The sequence below is a fragment of the Zootoca vivipara genome, chromosome 13 (genome assembly GCF_963506605.1).
Source record: "Zootoca vivipara chromosome 13, rZooViv1.1, whole genome shotgun sequence".
NCBI classification, from domain to species: Eukaryota; Metazoa; Chordata; class Lepidosauria; order Squamata; family Lacertidae; genus Zootoca; species Zootoca vivipara.
In genome coordinates this window covers 46547104-46569481 of record NC_083288.1, presented here as the reverse complement: position 1 = coordinate 46569481, position 22378 = coordinate 46547104, and the positions used below count along the sequence as shown (strand labels likewise).

The window sequence follows — 22378 nt, the reverse complement described above, 5'->3', positions numbered from 1 at the left end:
CAGCCCCACCCACCTCACAGGGTGTCTGTTGTGGGGGAGGAGGGGAAAGGAGATTGTTAGCCGCTTTGAGACTCCTTCGGGTAGTGATAAAGCGGGATATCAAATCCAATCTCTTCTTCTTCTTCTTTCCATAATTTGCCCAGCAGGTGCTCCAATTGTCAGGACATCCCACACAAACCACGTCCACTTGCACTACACATGACATTGCATGTGACATCAAGTGTAGGGCAAGTCCCAATTTCTCATCTGCAGAAAAATCAAGATCTTAAAGTGAGTTCCCAATTGTTAGTTTTCTGGAGAAAAGTTCGCCCAACCATGTAGCTGGTGTGTAATGGAGGCACAGTTTTCTTCATGTTGCATTGAAAGCGCTACTTAAATTGAGAGCGGAGGAAGAGGAGGCTCATTACATAATGTAATTGAATATTTGTCCCCAAATTTTACATCATTGTGCTGAAGCCTGAGCTGAAAGATAGGGAGCAAATAATGAGAAAGAACTGAACAAGACCTTTGTTTTTTTATCTTATTGTTTTGTTATATATTCAGAGATTTACTATAGAGGTGGTTACGATGAAGGACTCCAGAGTCTTACTCTTGCGGGAGGATTTCACACCCAAGTTTAGATTTTTTTTAAAAAAATAAAAAAAATACAAGTCTCTTTAACCAAGCACAGTGATGGGGAACATTCACAATGGTGTTCCTAGCAGACGTTTCAACTGTCAGGCCATTCCAGACACAACACACCCACGGATATGGTACCCTAAGTGATATCAAGTGTGGAACATTTACTGATATTGCTTCAGAAGAGAAACCAGGATCTTAATGTGACTTCCGAATTGTTAGTTTGATGTCCCCCACAACCAAATAGTTGATAGTTAACAGAAGCTCGCCTTGCTTCAAATTCCACTGAAATTGCTAGTTAAACTGAGGCGCAGGGAAAGGGACACATCATCTAATATAATTGTCACATCAGATGACTAAAATATTGATGGCCCCATCTACGTATGAAAATTTGGCTCATGGCAGGTGTGGGCAGGCAATGTGGTTATCGGAGTAATAATAATAATAAATAATAATTTTTTATTTATACCCCACCTTTCCCGGTTCAAAAACCCGGGCTCAGGGAGGCTAACAACAAATTTAAAACACTTAATTGCAATACAACATAAAAGCAGCATAAAATACAGTATAAAAGCATGAATAACAATAAAATTCAAGTTCAAGTATCAATTTGGGGAAAATTCATCCAATAAACATTAGATAGTCACCAGGGCTACTCTACCAGAGTAGAGAATGTTCATTTCCCAGATGCCTTTATTTTTTTTTTTTACAATCCCACCACATATGATAAAATGTTCCTTCTTTTTCTTTACATTTCCAACACTTATTACTGTACTTAATGTATACATTTTAGCTAGTTTCACTGGTGTTATAGTGTTATATACCATCTATACATCCATAGTAGCCAACTCCAGGGAGCTGTGGGTGTCTGGGCACCCACAATAATATAACTGTGGGGGCCACGCACCCACAAAGTCAATGAAGAAAGCCAGCAGGGAGAGAAGCAGTTCAGCTCCGTACTTCATAGCCAACCAGCAAGGCATCCTTTTCACCTGATGAAGTTAGAGTCTCTCTGCCTCTGAGTTCCAGTCCCTCCATGCAGAAAGAAGAAGAAGAGGAGTTTGGATTTGATATCCCGCTTTATCACTACCCGAAGGAGTCTCAAAGCGGCTAACAATCTACTTTCCCCTCCTCACCCACAACAGACACCCGGTGAGGTGAGTGGGGCTGAGAGACTTCAAAGAAGTGTGACTAGCCCAAGGTCACCCAGCAGCTGAATGTGGAGGAGCGGAGACACAAACCCGGTTCCCCAGATTACGAGTCTACCACTCTTAACCACTACACCACACTGGCTCACTACACCACACCAGGTTGACTCACTTGCTGTGTGACGTCGCAACCCCATGTGTGGCTGCAGGCACCCAAAATCCTGAGGACAGGATGGTGCCTGCCCTCCCCGGCTGTATTTAAAACACTCCCTACCTATTGACATTAGGTATTGCACAGTGTGCCCTGGAGATACGTAGATGGGAAAAAATAAACAATGTCCTGGAGTTGAAAAGGGCCACAACTTTATTGATTACGAATATATGTAGAGGTAGGCATTGTCTATGTGCCTCCTGGCTGAAGGTTGATGTTGAACATGATCGTGCCTGGGTTAGAGTCAAACTGCCCCCCTCAGCCATTTAAAGTTCTATAGCCAAACTGCTCTGCAGTTTGGGTTCAGGACAGAATCTTCCATCCAGACCCCTTTACCGGAGCACTCTGGGTTATCACACCTGCTTAAAGGGGGTGATGTGATGAAATCCTTTTCTTTCGTCTTTTCCACTTCAACCTCTATATCACTTAAAGAGCTACTAGGGAATCCTGAGGTAAAACTAACCTCCCTCTCTCCCTTTCGCCTTGCTGTAAAGCCTTCTACCCCATGGGCTTGATAGTAATGAGTTTTTTCTTCCAGCACACACGGCCAGGTATCATTTGCACCTTTGGGACTATTTACGAGACTTTCCCTTTTGTCCACAGTAAAGGGGTTCGGCTCACTCTCCCTGAACTTCCCCCACTGCAAAAGATTACCTCTCCACTGAGGCAACACTGTGACACTTTAGGTTTGTCCTCCTATTCAGCCCCCTCAGTGAGACTCAACAACAAGTTCCCATAATTCACTATTATAAGCATATTCCAGGATTTATTGGGATTTACATTATCACCTTAATTGGGGCCCTTTGGGCCCCTGATACAACTCAAAGACACAAACTATCCCTTCTTCTCTTGTAGGAAGTTTTGTCCTTTGCGGTGCCTCCACCTAAACAAGTGTTGATACCTTGCTGGAAAATAATGCAGGCGACTCTTTACTTGGCACTTAAACGATGAATATTTATTTGCTTCTAGTCATAACGAATACTTTATGGTTTCATGTGTACAAGCTTGGTTTTTGTTATTTCACCTTTGTCAAACATTCAGTGTATATATCTTTTCCAACCTTTACCTAAACCTATCCTAACTAAAAGACCTTCTTTTTTAATTAACCACACACCCTCACACTCCCCAAAACCCTCTACTAACTGACAAACGGCTGCTCCTCCCTTTTAAACAGGAGCATTCCTCCCCTAATAGAATGTTCAGTCAGCCAGCCTTGAGTGTGGGTTAACCCTTGACAGCCCAGGTAAAAAACAAACAAACATCACAAATAGTGTTAACCCGTTACAGGTGATTAACCATCTCATTCCCCCAACCCTGAGCTCTGCCTATCAATGTTAGGCATTCACAATAACTGTGAATCTTACAAAAATATTACAAAAGGTTCCAGTTATAACTGTTGCTATTATTATAATAGCTAAAAATTGAGGGGTGCATATCTCCTGCTATAACTGAGTGGATTGAGAAAATTTGGTCCTTAGTAACTATGATTAAACTAATTTTTACAAAAGAATACATATAAATCAGACTAAGATATTGTTGGCATCCATCTGTCAAGAGACAATGGAGTGCACTCCCAGTGATGAAGACAAACCACTGTTTTAGCAGAACCAAATTTTCCTCTGTGGGGCACAAGCCTGGGCAGTGTTTGTGGAGGTCCTGGGCTTCCCAGATGACAAGAACCCCTCCCCTCTCAGCCTCGCCTATGTGGCCCAAAGGAAAGCAGAGCAATATGTTTGGCACCAGCTTGACTGCAGAAGATGCAAGAAGGAGGTGTACAAGGCACCTTCCAACCATCTTGGGGACTCCAGTTTGGATTTGTGTAGAGTTTACTCCTTAGCCTCACTCATTGCTGGTGGAGCTGTAAAAGAATGTATAAATTATGGGGCGAAATTTATGAAGAAATGAAAAAAAATGTTGAGGGTAACTTTTGGGGAAAAACCAGAATACTTTTTATTGAGCATCTTACCAGACAATATGCCAGATAATAGGAAAAATATATTTTTATATGCGTGTGCAGCAGCAAGGTTACTGATTGCCCAGAAATGGAGGAAGAATGAACTACCCACAATTCAAGAATGGCAATTAAAATTGATTGAATTTATGAACTTAGAGAGAATGACGGCAGCAATCAGAAATACCTCTAAACAGAAATCCAAATTGGAATGGGGATTTGTTGAAGAATATTTTTTTAAAAAATTGGTATAAAAATGGAGTTAATGATTTGTTTAAATTAGATTGTCATGAGGAAAATAGAAATTAAAAAGTAAAAAAGGGATAAATTAGAGATATAAATAATAAATGAAAGCAACGCAAGTTAAAAATAAATTTGTGAGATAAGCGATGTGAATTGACTGGAAAGTTAACATTTTCTTTTATTGGAACCAATTATATACTGTATATCAAGATCTATACAAAGGTTATAATTTGTAATTCTTATGGTGTTGTATGTTATGGTGTTGTATTTTATGGAATTAAAATAAAGATGATTTTTAAATTATTATTATTTTAAAAAGAGTTTACTCCTTACCCTTTAGCAAACTTAAAATTAAATGCTATAATTAACAAAAGCAACATAGTACAATAAGATCAACAAGGAGTCTTGTTGCGCCTTAAGAGGCTAAGCAAAACCAGAATGCACACCTTCTGGGGTCATGCTTCCGTGAGATTTATGTGACCCATTCAAGAGCACGGCACTTTTTGGGATGCCATGATCTTGTGTGGTTTTGGTGCTGTGCTTTCATATGACAGCATGCCTCCAAAACGCTTCTACAATTTAATTGGGAAAGTTGAGGGGTCCAATTTCCTGGAAGAGAGGTGGAGTTGAGAATTAGCTTTAATCTCAAAATATAGCGCTGCTGCTTTGTTTCCCAGAACCAGTGTGTTGAATCTGAGCTTCCTTTTGCTGTTAGCTCACCAAGGGAATCCTGAAGCTGAGGCTCCAATACTTTGGCCACCTCATGAGAAGAGAGGACTCCCTGGAAAAGACCCTGATGTTGGGAAAAATTGAGGGCACAAGGAGAAGGGGACGACAGAGGACAAGATGGTTGGACAGTGTTCTCGAAGTTATGAATATGAGTTTGACCATGCTGCGGGTGGCCTAGCGTGCTCTGATCCATGGGGTCACGAAGAGTCGGACACAACTAAATGACTAAACACCACCACCAAGGTTTTTTTGCTATAAGGAACAGAGCTGGGAGTAAAAAAAGGGAAAGTGTCACTCAGACTCCAAACTCTGAATAAGTAATTAATACTCCTCTTCTGCAATTACTTTAATCGCTGCATCTTTCTCCCACCTGGTTAAACCTCCAGATGGTTTCCTGAAGGAACAAGGAACCAGTCAACAAGCAAGCCTGAACATGATTAAAAATAAGCCCATGACCTATGGAGAGATAGTGTAGGACCTATGTCAGGCAGGGCTTTATCAATTCAAGTTATGACAATATAATCTCTGTAATTACACAAGGAATTCATTTCTAATACTTTTTAGCTCATAACCTCCCTCATAGAGCTGCATTGACAGAGCCATGCATCACTGAATGTAGTCTCCTTAAAGGTAGCTACTATGGATGCACAGAGCAGAATCAAACTCAGAGGCAAGCTAGGCTGCCAGGATGTTGCTGCTATTGGTGATGCTGTTTCAAATCACTCCAGTTTCTAATAGCTCTAATTCTACCCGGTGCCCCAGGAATAATCCTTTTCCTGTTCCGCATGAGTGGTACCAGCCAGGTGACCTCATCATTGGTGGAATTATGTCTCAGAACTGTTACATTTTCTTTGACGTTTTCTTCAAGGAACACCCATCACAGAACCTGTTTGATGTTTCATCGTAAGAATTTCCCATTCCCCCTCTGGGTGGCGTTTCCCTTTGTCTCATGTCTTTCAGGCAGGAATCCTAAAGGGAGGGCTTGTCTTATCAGTGATGTTTTCAAGCTGCAGTGGGAGCCCCATTTTGACTGAATGGTGGAATAAAAAAAGTTAAAAGTTATACACACACACACACACACACACAAACTAGCTGCTCAAAAATGATTTTAATGATAGACAAGAAACCTTTACTTTGTACACCCGACAAACTCATTCTGTCATTTCCTGAATCTTCCACAGTCTATTATGTTTGCAGTCAGCAAATATGCCTTTTGTTCTCCCATAGTAAAGCATGATTTCTATTTTGTAAAGGGATGGGGAAAGAGTCTTCATATTTTTTATTACATTTACTCCGAGGGTATTTGTGGGGAAGAGAAGGGTGAAAATGTAAATAAATAGATAAGGTTATATTGCAGAGAAATTAAAAAAAACTAGAGCTCTACCGCACACTGTCCTTCAATATCTCCAAAGCTTCCTTGTCCTTTAAAAGAGTATTAAATTTTACTACCCTCATATTCAGGATCTTTTAAAGTTTCAGTGTGTGCTGGGTTTTAATTACTCCAGTGAAATTTTCTTCCCATTAAATATTTGGAAAATCTGGGGAAAAAACATTTCTTCTTTCCTGATCTGAAAAAGTTCCACAATGAAACTCCCTGGGCTTTAATGCAAGTTCAGTAAGTGGGTGTATTTGGAGGGTTCTGGAGATTGGTTGAATTGCATTGAGTAAGGTTAGATGGCAGAAGCTTGTAAGGACAGGGCATTAGGCCAAGATGAGAGGCAGTGGGCAAAATTGACGGCCAGGTGTTTCTTCCAGTGAAAAGATGAATCTAATGCCACCTGACTCCCCTTTCTGTCTGACTCCCTGCAGGCTCAATGACTATGTTTAGCTACTGTGGATTGCACACCTCAAACCTGTGGTTCTGACGTGCAAGACTCTTTCCTCACCTTGTCCCTTGACAAGCAAGCTTCATTGAATTAAAGTATACTTTCATATAAAAGTTTATTACATTGCCGCTTTCAGGGTACAGAACATTTAAGGAGAAACAGATTAGTTTTATTATTTTTTTGATAACGGCACGTGTGAGAAAGAGCCATACAAAGTAATAATGTCCTAATCAATCATGGATTTCCTTTGGAGAGCATAGTTTTTATTCACTTAAATGTGTTAATGACAAATGCAATCTTTACATTTCAGTTTGAAACAGAAGATATTGTAGTAAATGCATATTTGTAAATAATTTACTCTATTTGCAGTATGGTGCCGAAATTTTATCAGCACGTCCTTGCATTGGCATTTGCTGTCAAAGAAGTCAATGAGAATCCCAACATCTTGCCCAATATCACACTTGGCTTCCACATCTATGACAGCTATTATGATGCAAGGATGACCTACCGTACAACTTTAGACCTCCTCTTCAAAATGAGGACATTTGTCCCCAACTACAAATGTGACACCCAGAAAACCCTCATATCCACCATTGGGGGACTTGGCCATGATACCACCTTCCATATGGCAGACACATTAGGTCTCTATAAGATTCCACAGGTAAGAGGTATGAAGGGGCATATGGGAATTTTTTCTCTCTTTCCCTTTATGGTTTGCTTCCATGATTGTTCTACACAGAGCAGATCTATTTAGTAGTTTTACTCAGAGCAGATTCAGCAAAATTAATGGATCTATTTTAGTCAGGATCTTTAATTTAAAATTTAGTTGTATACAAGGCTACATCTTTATCCCATATTCCTTGTTCATTTCTTTTTCTGTTTTATTTCTAGCGATGTGGGACTGATCTAGTCACAGCTCAAATCAAAACGTGCATTTTGGGAAAAAGAAAGCTTAGAATTTGTTGACTAAAAAGCCAAATGGTGCAGGGTGAATGTTTTCCATATGATTTGAAATTATATTCACATTTTTCTTTCAGTTTGCATATGGTTCATTCCCCCCAGTGGAGAGTGATGCAAGTAATGTTCCTTCCTTTTACCGCATGGTTCCCAATGAAGCCCACCAGTTTGTGGGGATTATCCGCCTGCTTAAGCATTTTGGATGGATGTGGATCGGACTCCTTGCTCAGAATGATAACAGTGGAGAACATTTCTTGCAGATTCTGGAGCCATTGCTTTCTGAAAATGGAATTTGCTCAGCCTTCACACAAAGAATCCCAAAACAACTCCACGTTGATAATGTGGATGAAATGCATGATATAGCTTTAAATATGTATGTACAAATCAGAGATAATACAGTCACTACATTTATTGTTTATGGAGAATCTCTAGCAATTATAGCACTGAGAGCTATCATATTTGTGCCAGATCCCACAAATAAAGAAAACACACCATTTATAAAGGTATGGATCTTTACACCCCAGACTGATTTCATATCTATGGGTCTTCTTAAGTTTTGGAATGTTCTGCTCTTCCAGGGTTCCCTCTCCTTCACAATTCATTCACAAAATCTTCTAGCATTCCAAGAATTTCTCCAGAGCATAAAGCCGCCTTGGACCCAAAGAGATGGCTTTTTCAAGAAATTCTGGGAGCAAGCATTTGACTGTGTATTTCCAAATCTCGATGCACCAACGGAGGTCAATGGGATGTGTACAGGGGAGGAGAGGTTGCAGAACCTTCCAAGGTCTCTATTTGAAATGAGCATGACTGGTCACAGCTACAGCATTTACAATGGTGTTTATACTGTGGCTCATGCCTTGCAGAACATTTACTCACTGACATCCAAGCAAAGAGCAATGGGTAGAAGTAAAAGATTTAAACTTCAAGATCTGGAGCCTTGGCAGGTAATGCAAATGAAGAGAAATAAAATATATTGTTTTCATGAATAAATTAGGACAGTATCTTAGATTCAGGTAGGTAGCCGTGTTGGTCTGATGCAGTCAAAAAAATTTTTTTTAAAAAAGTTCAGTAGCACCTTATGGACCAACTAAGTTTGTTCTGGGTATAAGCTTTTGTGTGCATGCACACTTCTTCTTAAGAAGTATGCATCCACATAGAAGCTTATTACCAGAACAAACTTAGTTGTTCTATAAGGTGCTACTATACAATTTTTTGATTTTAGTACAGGATCGCTGATGTGGGGCTGTGCCAAGCAACAATGCTGCCTGACAGATTAAGGCAAGCAGACTCAAGTTTCAGGGGGAACTCACTGGAACTCAGTTCTGGCATGTCTCAGGTGGGTTCAGGAACATCTCAGGTGAGTTTCGGCACCTCTCAGATGGGTGCCATTGCTTTTCTAAGAAAAAGAGGGAGGCGTTCATGGTGAGTTCCGGCACCTCTTTTTCTAGAAAAATAGCACTGAAGCAGACTTAATCAAACTTTTCATCCACAAGTGCTGTTAAATTGTATATTCAGTGCATTTTTAACTTTTGAAGAGAAAAACATTATTATATCTGCATTAGTACAACAGAAGATTTTACATACCCTTGCAACCTAAAATATTTCTGCTTGGTTATCTAAAATATGTTGTTCAAGAAAATGATAAAGTAATACTATGCAATTTTATTACTTTTGTGGAGAGTAATATTGCTAAAATGGGGGAAAGTAGCATTTCTTCTACTATATCTAAATGGACTGAGAAAATTTGATGCATATTAGCTATGATGACAGTAACTTATAAATGAATACATATAGACCAGCCTAACACATTTATGGGAAAATTGTATTTTTTTTGTTATCTCTTGGAGTAACAACTTAAATTATAATGTCCAACACTATGCTGCTTTCAGCTTGTTGAAATAGTGTTTATTTAGGCTCTTTATCACACACACACACACACACACACACACACACAACTCTATAGCATTCAGATAGAGAAGTGCTGTTGAAATGTTACTCCAAATCTTATCCACTGAAACAGATTAATGTGCGCATTTTAAATTGTGTAGATGTTGATAGAAATAACATTATGTGTTCAGTGAATGCATAATAAAGCCTCCATCTGTTGTGTCAAAATCACTTGTTTTTCATCTGTGCTCTTTGTTAATTGAAGCTTTTTTACTATACCTAAATAAGATTCATAAAGAAGGGTTTCTGTAAATTATGGCATTTTGCTCAAAATCTCCATTATATTCTTTTCAAGTCAACTCTCTTTTCTCTTTTTATTAGCTCCACCCTGTTCTTTATGACATTTCATTTAACAACTCAGCTGGAGAAATTGTGTCCTTTACTGATCAAAGAGAAATGGGAGGTGGATTTGACATCATGAATACAGTCACATTCCCAAACAGGTCCTTCCTTCGAGTGAAGGTTGGATGGGTTGATTCTGATGCAGTTGATGGAAAAGAATTCATCATTCATGAGGACAAGATCATGTGGCACAATGGTTTTAATCAGGTCTGGAGACTAGGGTTTTCATGTGGGCCCCACATTCTCCAAATGGGTCATTCACATTATCCAAAACAACCATTACTATTTTCAATGAAATATTTTGGATTGCGGTAGATGAAACTATGAACATGCCAAACAAATCTATGTTCCCAGTTGAAATGAATTTTAAAACAATATTTATTATGTACGGCAGTGTTCAGGTTTTCCAGATAAAACTGATTCATGAGCGAAGATTCATGAGCGTGTTGTGTATTAATTCAAATATTCTGTAATCTGGCGGGAGTAGTATCCATTTGTCTGTTTAAAGGGGACAAACACAATCCTCAGCATGATTGGGTTCCGCCAGAAAGTTATTGGTTCCCGCCTAAATGTATCCTTCTTCACCCAAGCCTTGTTCCTATAAATACAGCTTCCCTTTACCCTAATCCCCAGTCCCTGTTTGCCCTAAATAAAGAACTGTTGTCTTGAAGATGCTTATCTGGATTTATTAAGCCACGGCACAACAGGGTGGTCTCTTTTTCAATAGAAAAGGGGCCAGGGGTAGGGTTGGCACACTTCCCCATGTTACTAGTGGGAGCCACATACAGTAATGATGGAAATTGGCTTTCTCATCACTTGGCAGGTGTGTACATTAAATGAATGAGGATGTCAGAATTGATGATACACCCCTCCACTGAATTCTGATTTAAGAGACTTCTACAATGGTCTCTTAAGCCTGTGGGGCAGAGAAGGATGTATTTTCAGGTTGACCTGTTTCACTTTCATGGAGTTTTATGCCTCAAAGGCAGTGTGACTCAAAAGGGGCTTACCAAATCCTGACAGGTTTAGGAGAGTGATAGAGGCCCTAGTTTAATCCATGCCAAGTGTATTGCCTCTTTTTTTCTGGTTTCCTAACAAAAATAAGCCTATACCTGTTCTTTGTACAAAGCAGCCATCCTATGCAGATATTTATGTGAAGAGAGGACCCCTTTCTTATCTGAAGTTCAGAGGCTGAACATTACTTTTCGATGTTTCTCCCTTCTGAAATTATTTCCTGTTTATTGACAGGTGATACCTATTTCTGTTTGCAATGACTACTGCCGCCCTGGTAATCAGAAGAAAAGGAAAGAAGGGCATAAGTTTTGCTGCTATGATTGTGTTCCATGTCCAGAAGGGAAGATTTCCAACCAGAATGGTAGACAGGTTTAATTCTACAAGATCAGCAAATATCCGTTGAAAAGAATTTAAACAATATGTTGTGCCTGTAACCAGGATAGTGTTAATATTTCATTGCTACTTTCCAGTAACTTCACATCAAAAACTTCAAAAATTTAGAAGGCTGGGGAAATCCCATGCATGTGGATCTGAAATTAAGCCCCCCAAAATGATTTCATTCTAGACGTAATTTAAGAGAAACTGGCAAGTAGTACAATTGTACAAAAAGTTGCATGTTTGAGAATTTTGTGGTGGCTGGGACAACCCAGACATCCATCCTGGGTGAAATTAGGCCATAAATTTAGTTATTATGCTTCAGGTAAGAGAAAGCATGCTGAAAAAGTGCAAGTAGATAAATAGGTAGCACTCCAGCGGGGAGGTAAACAGGATTTCCGTGCGCTGCTCTGGTCAAATGGCTTAGTCATGCTGTCCACATGACCCCAAAATATTGTATGCAGACGAACGTAGGCTCCCTCGGCCAGTAAAGCGAGATGAGAACCGCAACCCCAGAGTCGTTCATGACTGGACTTAACTGTCAGGGGTCCTTTACCTTTACCTTTTTAATAGGGGATGACATGGTACTATGGTGAATATAGGGTCTTTATTGCAACCAGCACTTGCTGTTTGAGTGCCATTCTACTTGATGTTGTGGATGCGCTCTGCAGCCTTCGGAGTTGAACAAGGTTGGACCTTTGTGTTTGGTAAGATAAGCTTCCAGATTCCCAATAGGTAACCACATGCATGTGGGTGCGTGTCAAAGAGAGAGAGATAGGCAAGATTGGACATGCCTTGCTCCTATCATTTTATAAACCCTTTATGGTCCACCCCTATTGATGTGGTTCTGCCCAATGGCTTTTCTGCCCGTCATTTTGACAAAGGCTTTAGAATGCCTAAAAATGGCTACTGAAACCAAACGAAAGGCAAATTGTATCCTAACCTGCAGAAAATTAAATATGGGAGTAGAATACATTTTTGTCTCATTTAACTGAACCCAAAAAACCAAGGTGCCACTCGCTCTGCCGTCCGAGTGACATTGGACAAAGGCCACCACCCTGCTGGGTGTACAGCAGGGCTCCTTAAAAGACTTTTTAAATACCTATGTCAGATTCAGCAAAAACATCAAACACTAGACAAAAGACACACATGATTTGCTCCTTGAGTTTGACTTTATTCTATTTTTCAGATATGGATGACTGCTTCAGATGCCCAGAAAATCAGTATCCAAATAAGAAGAAAAATGGATGCACCCCCAAAACTCTAAGCTTTCTTTCTTATGAGGAACCTTTAGGTGTCAGCTTAGCCTTCGTTGCTGTTTCTTTTTCCCTGGTTACAACTTTGGTGCTAGGAACTTTTATTCAACACAAAGACACGCCCATTGTCAAAGCCAACAACAGGGATCTCACCTACATTCTCCTCATCACCCTCCTGCTCTGCTTCCTCTCATCTCTTCTCTTCATTGGACACCCTGGCAAAGTGACCTGCCTTCTTCGCCAACCAACTTTTGGCATTGTCTTCTCTGTGGCAGTATGCTGTGTGTTGGCTAAAACCATCACGGTAGTTGCAGCTTTCATGGCCACCAAGCCAGGCTCCAGTATGAGGAAGTGGGTAGGGAAAAGACTGACCAACTACATTGTCCTTTTCTGTTCCCTCATACAAGTGATTATTTGTACTGGGTGGCTGATGACCTCTCCCCCATTCCCTGCTCTAGACATGCACTCGCTAACAGAAGAAACCATTGTGCAATGTAATGAAGGCTCGGTGACCCTGTTTTACTGTGTTTTGGGCTACATGGGCCTCCTGGCCATTGCCAGCTTCATTGTGGCATTTGCTGCTCGTAAATTGCCAGACAGTTTCAATGAAGCCAAGTTCATTACCTTCAGCATGTTGCTGTTTTGCAGTGTTTGGTTGTCTTTTGTCCCAACATACCTGAGCACCAAAGGAAAATCCATGGTGGTGGTGGAGATCTTCTCCATCTTATCCTCCAGTGCTGGATTGTTGGGCTGCATCTTTGCCCCTAAATGCTACATCATTGTGCTCAGGCCTGAGCTGAACAACAGGGAGCAACTGATAAGGAAAAAGATGTAAACTGTATCTTTCCCCCTTAATATATTGTATTGCTGTACAGTTGTGCCTTGACTTACGAATTTAATCCATCCCGAAGGCACCTTCGTAGGTTGGAATCAGAAAAATTTGTAAGTCGAAGCAACCCCATCTAAAAATTCGTAAGTCAAAGAATCCCTATCTAAAACTGCTGCGGTTTCCTTTCGGATGTCGAGACATTTACCCCCATCCGTAAGTCGAAAAATTTGGTTGTCGAGTTGTTCGTAAGTCGAGGTACCACTGTTTATTACATGTTTTAGTATAAAAGTGTTTATTTTGGGTTCCTCCACCCAGGTGATACACTTTTGCGGGAGGGATTTTGGAAGTTTTAGGTTTCTGAAATTAAAGATAAAAATGCTCTGTCACCTTTGATGAGGGATCAAGAACATCTGGCCAGTGGGCCCAATTTTGTGCAGCCAAGGCCCCAATAGTTAGGCCATTCCTGAGCGACCACGCTCACCTTGATTTGTTATATATTAAGGGTTTTAGTATATAGGTGATTACTAAGAATGTCTCCAGAGTGTCCCTCTTTTGCATGAGGGATTCAAACAGTAGTGGAGCACATGCTGGGGCATAACTGGGCAGGGGTGCGGCGAGCATCAAGCTTCCTGGGAGTGTGCAGTGAGCGGCACGCATCCTGGGGGTGCGCTGCGAGAGGTGCACACCCTGTGGTGTGGTGCGTGGTGACACCCCCCGGATGGCACCCAGGGTGCACCGCTCCCCCTGCACCCACCTTCCTCCACCAGTGGATTCAAACTCTATTTTAAAAGCATCTTTTCCTTATACAAGGTTTGATTGTCTCAGCCAGCACTAGCCCTGTTCCAGAATGGTGTTTCAAACTGGTGTACTTCTCCCCAGATTAACTTAACTTTATACCTTCATGTGTATAGGATTGGCCAGTAACTGTCATTTTCTAGACTACACTTAAAAACAAAATTGTGTAGAGAAATATTCACTGCGTAGATGAAACTGGAATTGGGCTATGATCATACTTTGGGATTTTCTGCTTTGTAACCCCAAAGAAAATGGCTTCACTCCCATTGACATTGACTCACACGGGAAAACAGAAAGGCAATTGCCATCTATTTGTGTGCCCCAAGGGGGCAGAGGCAACTTACGATGAGACATTGGGGGAGCACTCGAATACCAGCCTCTTTTTGCCAAAAGTGCCACTCTAAGGGTGGTGGGGACCCTGAGCAACATATTATCTCTACCAGCAACAATCCAAATCACTATAATTTCCTCACATAAACACAGGCAAAGAGGTTTTAAAGAAGGCACTAGAAAAGTCCAAAACAAGTCTGAAAGTTATTATAAAATATACCATGAGCCATAGAGAGCTGGGAATGGGGGAAGAGATAGGCAATACTTCATCAGTTTCCTTTCTGACTTCCCCACCCTATATTTATTTTCCCAGACTTGAAATCAGAGTGTTGACAATCTATTAAAGGCACGTGTTTCCAAGAAAGTGATTCTCAAAAACAGTTCACAGAGCTCTCTTGTAGAACTACATTGGCAAAGCCAGGCATCATTCACCCTAGCCAGTTCAAGACATGAACCTGGTACTGATGGGCACAGGAAGCTCTGCATTTTTAGAGAGGCAGGATGTTGTGGCTCTTGGTATTTCTCTTCCTGCAATCGCCTGTTGCATGCAAAGAAGATACCCTGGCATGCCCTATGAGTGATCCATTTCCTCTTCCACATGAATGGTACCAGCCAGGTGGCCTCATCATCGGTGGGATAGCTTCTCAGCTCTATTATGTATTTTATGAAGTTTTCTTCAAAGAGCATCCTTCACAGAATCTGTTCGGGGTTCCACAGTAAGACTGCTTCCCTCTCTACATCTCTCTCAATTTCCTTTCCTTTTGTGTCATGCCTTTTAGATTGCAAGCCTCAGAAATGGTAGCATCACATTCTTAGTATTTATTTACTGGTGTGCCAGATTTGTTTAGGTGAAGAGAGGGGCAAAGAATCAATAAATCTATGAGTCCTCAAATAACCTACTTGATCTAACCTGGGCACTCTTCTTTCCCAGTCACATTCTTAGTATTGTGCATTCTTCAAAGCAGCAAACAACAACAACAGCCACATATTCCCTGGAATATAAGGTAAAGGTAAAGGGACCCCTGACCATTAGGTCCAGTCGTGATCGACTCTGGGGTTGCGGCACTCATCCCGCGTTATTGGCTGAGGAGGCCAGTGTACAGCTGGCCTCCGGGTCATGTGGCCAGCATGACAAAGCCGCTTCTGGCGAACCAGAGCAATACATGGAAACAGTGTTCACCTTCCCGCTGGAGCGGTACCTCTTTATCTACTTGCACTTTGATGTGCTTTCGAACTGCTAGGTTGACAGGAGCTGGGACCAAGCAACGGGAGCTCACCCCGTTGCGAGGATTCGAACCACTGACCTGATCGGCAAGCCCTAGGCTATGTGGTTTAACCCACAGCACCACCCGCACACCCCTCCCTGGAATATACATCCCTCCAAATCCCCTTTTGCAGTATTTTGTATTGTGGATCCTAGCTTATTTGTTTTGTAGCTAGTTTAAGACAGTTTGCACTGAAACACTTGAGGGTCTTACTTGTGGTGGAGAAATTATTCATTTCTACTCCGCACAAGATCAGGGATTCTACTTGCAACAACTCTGCTGCCATTAGCCCTTGACTAGTATGACTTATTTTGAAAGAGAATGTGATCAATATTACACTATATTTCTGTAAATCATTTACTTTATTTGTAGCATGGTGACAAAATTCTACCAACATGTACTTGCCTTGGCATTTTCTGTGAAAGAAATAAATGAGAATCCCAACATCTTGCCCAATATCACACTTGGCTTCCACATCCATGACAGCTATTTTGATGCAAGGATGACCTACCGCACTACACTCGACCTCCTCTTCAAAATGGGTAGATTCATCCCCAACTACAAATGTGACACACAGAAAACCCTCATATCCATCATTGGGGGACTTGGCTCTGATACGTCCTTCCATATGGTAGACATATTAGGTCTCTACAAGATTCCACAGGTAAGCTATGTGTAGGGTTGCACATAAATTTTATTCTTCCATCCTCTATGGAAAGTCACATGGTACCTGATGAATTATTTTAACATTACTGCATAACATCTGTACAATTTCTTTTAGCTGGCATATGGTTCCTTTCCTCCAGAGGAGAGTGACACAAGTCAATTCCCATCCTTTTATCGCATGGTGCCCAATGAAGCCCACCAGTACACAGGGATTATCCGCTTGCTTAAGCATTTTGGTTGGACATGGGTTGGGCTCTTTGTTCCTAATGATAACAGTGGAGAATATTTCATCAATAAATTCCAACCGTTGCTTTCCCAAAGTGGAATTTGTTCCGCCTTTACACAAATAATCCCACATCAAGTCCATCTTGATAACCTGGCTGAAATGCATGAAGTAGGATTAAGTATGAATGCAGTGTTCAGAGATAATAAAGTCACTACCTTTATTGTCTATGGAGAATCCCTGACAATTATAGCACTGAGTGGTCTTGTATTTTTGCAAGACACAACAAATATGGAAACCAAAGCATTTAAAAAGGTGTGGATCTTAACAGCCCAGACTGATTTAATACTAACAGGATTCTGTAAGTTTTTGGATTTTCAGTTCTTCCAAGGTGCCATATTATTGACAGTTCATTCACAAAATCTACTAGAATTCAGGGAATTTCTTCAAAGCATAAACCCTTCCTGGACAAAGGCAGGAGGTTTCTTCAAAGTCTTCTGGGAGCAAGCATTTGACTGTATATTTCCAAATCCAAGTGCACCAATGGACATCAATGAAGTGTGTACTGGGGAGGAGAGCCTGGACAGTCTTCCAAGGTCACTGTTTGAAATGGAGCTCTCTGGCCATAGTTACAGTATCTACAATGCTATTTATGTTGTGGCTCATACTTTGCAAGCCATTTCTTTGTCTGGATCCAAGCAGAGAGTAATGAGTGAAAGATTAAAACTTCAAGATCTACAGCCTTGGCAGGTAACACAAAAAGATTTCATCACAATTTTGTGTTGTTGTTGTTGTTTAGTCGTTTAGTCGTGTCCGACTCTTCGTGACCCCATGGACCAGAGCATGCCAGGCACTCCTGTCTTGCACTGCCTCCCGCAGTTTGGTCAAACTCATGTTCGTAGCTTCGAGAACACTGTCCAACCATCTTGTCCTCTGTCGTCCCCTTCTCCTCGTGCCCTCAATCTTTCCCAACATCAGGGTCTTTTCCAGGGAGTCTTCTCTTCTCATGAGGTGGCCAAAGTATTGGAGCCTCAGCTTCACGATCACAATTTTATTGCAAAAGTAATACTGCTGTGGAGTGCCCTCCCATCAGATGTCAAGGAAATAAACAACTATCTGACTTTTAGAAGACTTCTGAAGACTTTAGGGAAGTTTTTAATGTCTGATGTTTTATTGCATTTTGAATATTTTGTTGGAAGCCGCCCAGAGTGGGTGGGGTATAAATAATATGTAGAAAATGGCTATTTCAGAGTTTAGCCGCATTTTATCTCAAAGGTATGATCACACTTGCCAACAAACATCAGTCCACCATCTTCCTTCCCCAGAAGTCTCCATCTGCTGTGTCAAAACGCGTGATTTTTTATACCCCGTCTATGTAAAGTGAAGCTCCATAACTAATGCTCATAAAGAAAGGTCTTTATAAATCATGGCATTTTGTTCAATACCTCCATTATGTTCTTTCCCCTTCATCCTTCTTTTTTCAATTAGCTGCACCATTTTCTTCCTGGCATTTCCTTTAACAACTCAGCTGGAGAAACAGTGTCCTTTACTAATGAAGGAGAAATGGGAGGTGGATTTGACATCATGAACATGCTCACCTTCCCAAACCAGTCTTTCCTTCGAGTGAAGGTTGGATGGGTGGATCCCAGGGCTCCCAGCAGAAAAGAATCCATCATTCATGAGGACATGATTATATGGAACAAAGGTTTTAACCAGGTCTGAATCCGGGTATCCCTTTAAGCCGATGCACTTTTGAGATCAGCACTACTTCTCTCTTTGATGTCCTCATGGGAAAAGTCTGTAAACCTAGATGGATGCAAGTGTGCACTGAGCTTTACTTTCTCTTTTCTTGGTTGAAGTTTTAATAACATTTATTATGCTTTGTTTACTGTATGTATGGAAGAGCTTAGGATGATTCAGATAAAATATACTCATGGTGCAAATATGGGTGGTTTCTGCTTCAACATGTCTCAATTGAACATGTCTCAATTGAAGATCCCATATCAAATCATTTTCATATCTAAATAGGGCTGACAAAACCCCAACATTTGAGATATTCCTAAAGATCTAGTATTACTTCCCAATCGGAACCCCTTCTGGGCGGAGCCAAAGGGCTCTCAATTAGCTTCTTCTGGCTTCATATGTGGATGTGTTCTGCCGCTGGTTAAGAGCTCAGAAAGGATCTAAAGTGGTTTCCACATGCCTCCCTTCTCCTCCTTTGCCTAGGTTGCACAAATGTGAATTCTGGTTCTTGTGACTCATCACAGGGCTTTGTGAAAAATGTGGCAAAGTATGGGTGTCTGTGAGATAAACCTTTGTCATTAACCTGAACTTGTGGGAATAAATGGTGCTGTGAATTATTTCTTTATTTATTTATACCCCACCCATCTGGCTGGGTTTCCCCCACCACTCTGGGCGGCTTCCAACAAATACTAAATTCATTAAAATATCACAGATTAAAAACTTCCCTAAACAGGGCTGCCTTTAGGTGTTTTCTAAATGCCAGGTAGTTGTTTATCTCCTTGACCTCCGATGGGAGGGCGTTCCACAGGGCGGGCGCCACTACTGAGAAGGCCCTCTGCCTGGTTCCCTGTAGCTCTGCTTCTCGCAATGAGGGAACCGCCAGAAGGCCCTCGGCGCTGGATCTCAGTGTCCGGGCTAAGCAATGGGGGTGGAGACGCTCCTTCAGGTATACAGGACCGAGGCCGTTTAGGGCTTTAAAGGTCAGCACCAACACTTTGAATTGTGCTCGGAAACGTACTGGGAGCCAATGTAGGTCTCTTAGGACCGGTGTTATGTGGTCTGGTGTTATGAGGAAGACATCACCTCATCAAGACATGTTTAGGAGACTGATAGAATATTTAGACATTTTCCCCTTTGCTATTTATCAGTTCCTAAAGTTACAGTTAATAAAGTGAGCCTAATGTAATCCATGTATTGTCTGTTGCCTCTTTTTTCATGAGAGGTTCATTTCTTATTTCAAGTGCAGTGGACGAACACATTTTTAAAGAAATTATGTCTCCCTTATGAAAATATTTCCTGTTTCTGAGCAGGGGGTGCCCATTTCTCTGTGTAATGACTACTGCGGCCCAGGTAATCAGAAGAAAAGGAAGGAAGGGCAGAAATTTTGCTGCTATGATTGTACTCCATGTCCAGAAGGGAAGATTTCCAACCAAAATGGTACATGACCTTTTTCATTGTTCAATATTAGTAAAGATTATTTAAATGATACATTTTACATGAAACCACACTATCCTGCTTAGAGCGGTGTGCTGATATTTTTCCGCTGATTTTCAGTACCTTTTGAAGGAAATATTAAAAAGTAAATAAACCTGGTGCAATACAATGTGCATAGATTTCACACATCTCAGATGAGTGGGGCTTGTGTGTATGACTGCAATGAAATACAGCAGACATCCATGTTGGCTGGAATTAGGCCAGACTTTATTCATTATTGCATAGGTAAGCAGGGGTGGCAAAAGTATTAGGATCTACAGAGGGTTATCATTCAAATGGGCACCTGCTGTTGAAACTCCACAGAAAGAGGGAGATGCACACAATAAGCTTAGGTGTTAACCAGGGATGGACACTGGTGTGTCTCGGGAAAAGTGTGAAGAATCCCACAAAGCAACCACAATATTGATTTCGGTAAGGCCAGCCTCATTCAGCAGGTTCTCCCCTTAAGGAGAGCATGGGTTGTGGAAGGGTTAACAAGATGTTCCCTGGTTTGTTGGGCGGGTCCGTTTGGATGGCCACTGCGGTATTGTTGCTGGAGAGAATGTTATGTTGCAATTATTTGATTGACAGCCACAGCCTATATATACTGAGCAAGCAGCTTATGGTTTCACTTTTGGTGCTTGCAACAGATCTCCCGCCCGCCCTCCCTATATTTAGGGGTTTGTTTGCACATGACGTTGCTGTGCCTGTCATGGGGCCGTCCGTTTTGATGTGGGGGCCTAGTAGGAATTTTGCCACTTGGCTGATTGGCTGGTGCCAGGTGGTTTTTGCCTACTATATAGCAAAATGTCACAACTTGTAAGGTTGCGGTTAGGCATTGGTTCAAATTGGATGGTGGAGGGGTATGGATTTGGCTGGCCTGCCCCTCAAAATTGCTGCTGCCTTTAGGGGTATTCCGTTAAAGGAATCCTGGGGCTCCACATGTTTGTCCGTACCCCCGGTAGGGGCTAGGACCAGGCATGAGCCTTGGGGAGCATCTGGGGGAGAGGTCAAGGGCTTGGTGGCCCTGCCCCAGCCTCTCTCAGAGGGTGCTTACCTATCCTGACTTCCCCAGTACGCTAGGGGAGTCAGATCTGTCCCAGACGGGGGACAGATGGCTGGGGAACCAATGCCTAAGCAACCACTCACATCAGTTGTATTTAAATAAAGTTGTGGCCAAAATTAATGCCAAAAACCAAAACTTAATTTTCGTGTGAAATGTGAGTTATTGGTGGGAAGTCTTGGTACCTTGGCACACGATGCTCTACCAGGCCACTTCTGGTCTTCCCAGCAACACAAAGATCCCACTAATGCCCAGTAATCTACTGAAACCACTGTATTGGTTCTTCTGGAATAATACCTCCATGTGCAGGAGGTATTATTCCAGGAGAATATGATAAATTCTGCAGAATACTCAAAGGGTGGTTCAGATAATGTTATATGACCATCAGCTCCCTTAAAATTAAAAGGATCCATTCAATGAAAGCAAAGAGCACACATGAATTGCTGCTGAAATTTGACCTTATCCTCTTTTTCAGATATGGATGACTGTGTCAGATGCCCAGAAGAACAGTATCCAAACAAGAAGAAAAATGGATGCATCCAAAAAAGAATAAGCTTTCTTACTTATGAAGAACCTTTAGGAATCAGCTTGGCCTCACTTGTTCTTTGTTTTTCCCTGATCACAACTTTGGTGATAGAAACTTTTATCAAACACAAAGATACTCCCATTGTCAAAGCCAACAACAGGGATCTCACCTACGCTCTCCTTATTGCACTCCTACTCTGCTTCCTCTCGTCATTTCTGTTCATAGGACACCCTGGGAAAGTCACCTGTCTTCTTCGCCAACCAATGTTTGGCACCGTCTTCTCATTGGCTGTTTCATGTGTGTTGGCAAAGACTGTCACTGTAGTTATAGTGTTCATGGCTAGCAAGCCAGGGTCTAGTATGAGGAAGTGGGTAGGAAAACGGCTGGCCAATGTCATAGTCTTTTCCTGCTCTCTTGCTCAAGCAAGTATTTGTACTGTGTGGTTGATGACTTCTCCCCCATTCCCCACTCTAGACATGGAGTCAGCAACAGAAGAAACCATTGTGCAGTGCAATGAAGGCTCAGTGACTATGTTTTATTGTGTCCTGGGTTATATGGGCCTCCTGGCCTTTGCGAGCTTCATTGTGGCATTTGCAGCTCGCAAATTACCGGACAGCTTTAATGAAGCCAAATTCATAACCTTCAGCATGTTGCTGTTTTGCAGTGTGTGGCTGTCTTTTGTCCCAACATACCTGAGCACCAAAGGGAAATCCATGGTGGTGGTGGAGATCTTCTCCATCTTGTCCTCCAGTGCTGGATTGTTGGGCTGTATCTTTGCTCCTAAATGCTACATTATTGTCCTGAGGCCTGAGCTGAACAATAGGGAGCAAATAATGAGAAAGAAGTGA

The 22378-nt window shown here is 41.6% G+C and overlaps 2 protein-coding genes across 2 annotated transcripts; both read left to right on the top strand.

The window, feature by feature from the left end:
- The first annotated feature begins 7826 nt into the window (after positions 1 to 7826).
- Positions 7827 to 13452, top strand: LOC118078083 (vomeronasal type-2 receptor 26-like). The gene is made up of 4 exons (XM_035101812.2): positions 7827 to 8627; positions 9952 to 10179; positions 11221 to 11347; positions 12551 to 13452. Exons 1-4 carry the CDS (start codon positions 7827 to 7829, stop codon positions 13450 to 13452), a joined length of 2058 nt encoding a protein of 685 aa, XP_034957703.2.
- Positions 13453 to 15144: 1692 nt separating this feature from the next.
- On the top strand, positions 15145 to 22378 carry LOC118078082 (vomeronasal type-2 receptor 26-like). The gene is made up of 5 exons (XM_060281366.1): positions 15145 to 15287; positions 16209 to 16500; positions 18214 to 18441; positions 19779 to 19905; positions 21480 to 22378. The coding sequence occupies exons 1-5, from the start codon at positions 15145 to 15147 to the stop codon at positions 22376 to 22378; spliced, it is 1689 nt and encodes a 562-aa protein (XP_060137349.1).

Excerpts from the sequence above, each read along its gene's own strand:
- LOC118078083 (XM_035101812.2), top strand. The coding sequence starts at position 7,827 with ATGGTTCCCAATGAAGCCCACCAGTTTGTGGGGATTATCCGCCTGCTT. Across the intron at positions 10,180-11,220 it reads GGCACAATGGTTTTAATCAG|GTGATACCTATTTCTGTTTG; the intron begins GTCTGGAGACTA and ends GTTTATTGACAG. Across the intron at positions 11,348-12,550 it reads GAAGATTTCCAACCAGAATG|ATATGGATGACTGCTTCAGA; the intron begins GTAGACAGGTTT and ends TCTATTTTTCAG.
- LOC118078082 (XM_060281366.1), top strand. The coding sequence starts at position 15,145 with ATGAGTGATCCATTTCCTCTTCCACATGAATGGTACCAGCCAGGTGGC. Across the intron at positions 15,288-16,208 it reads AATCTGTTCGGGGTTCCACA|CATGGTGACAAAATTCTACC; the intron begins GTAAGACTGCTT and ends CTTTATTTGTAG. Across the intron at positions 18,442-19,778 it reads GGAACAAAGGTTTTAACCAG|GGGGTGCCCATTTCTCTGTG; the intron begins GTCTGAATCCGG and ends GTTTCTGAGCAG.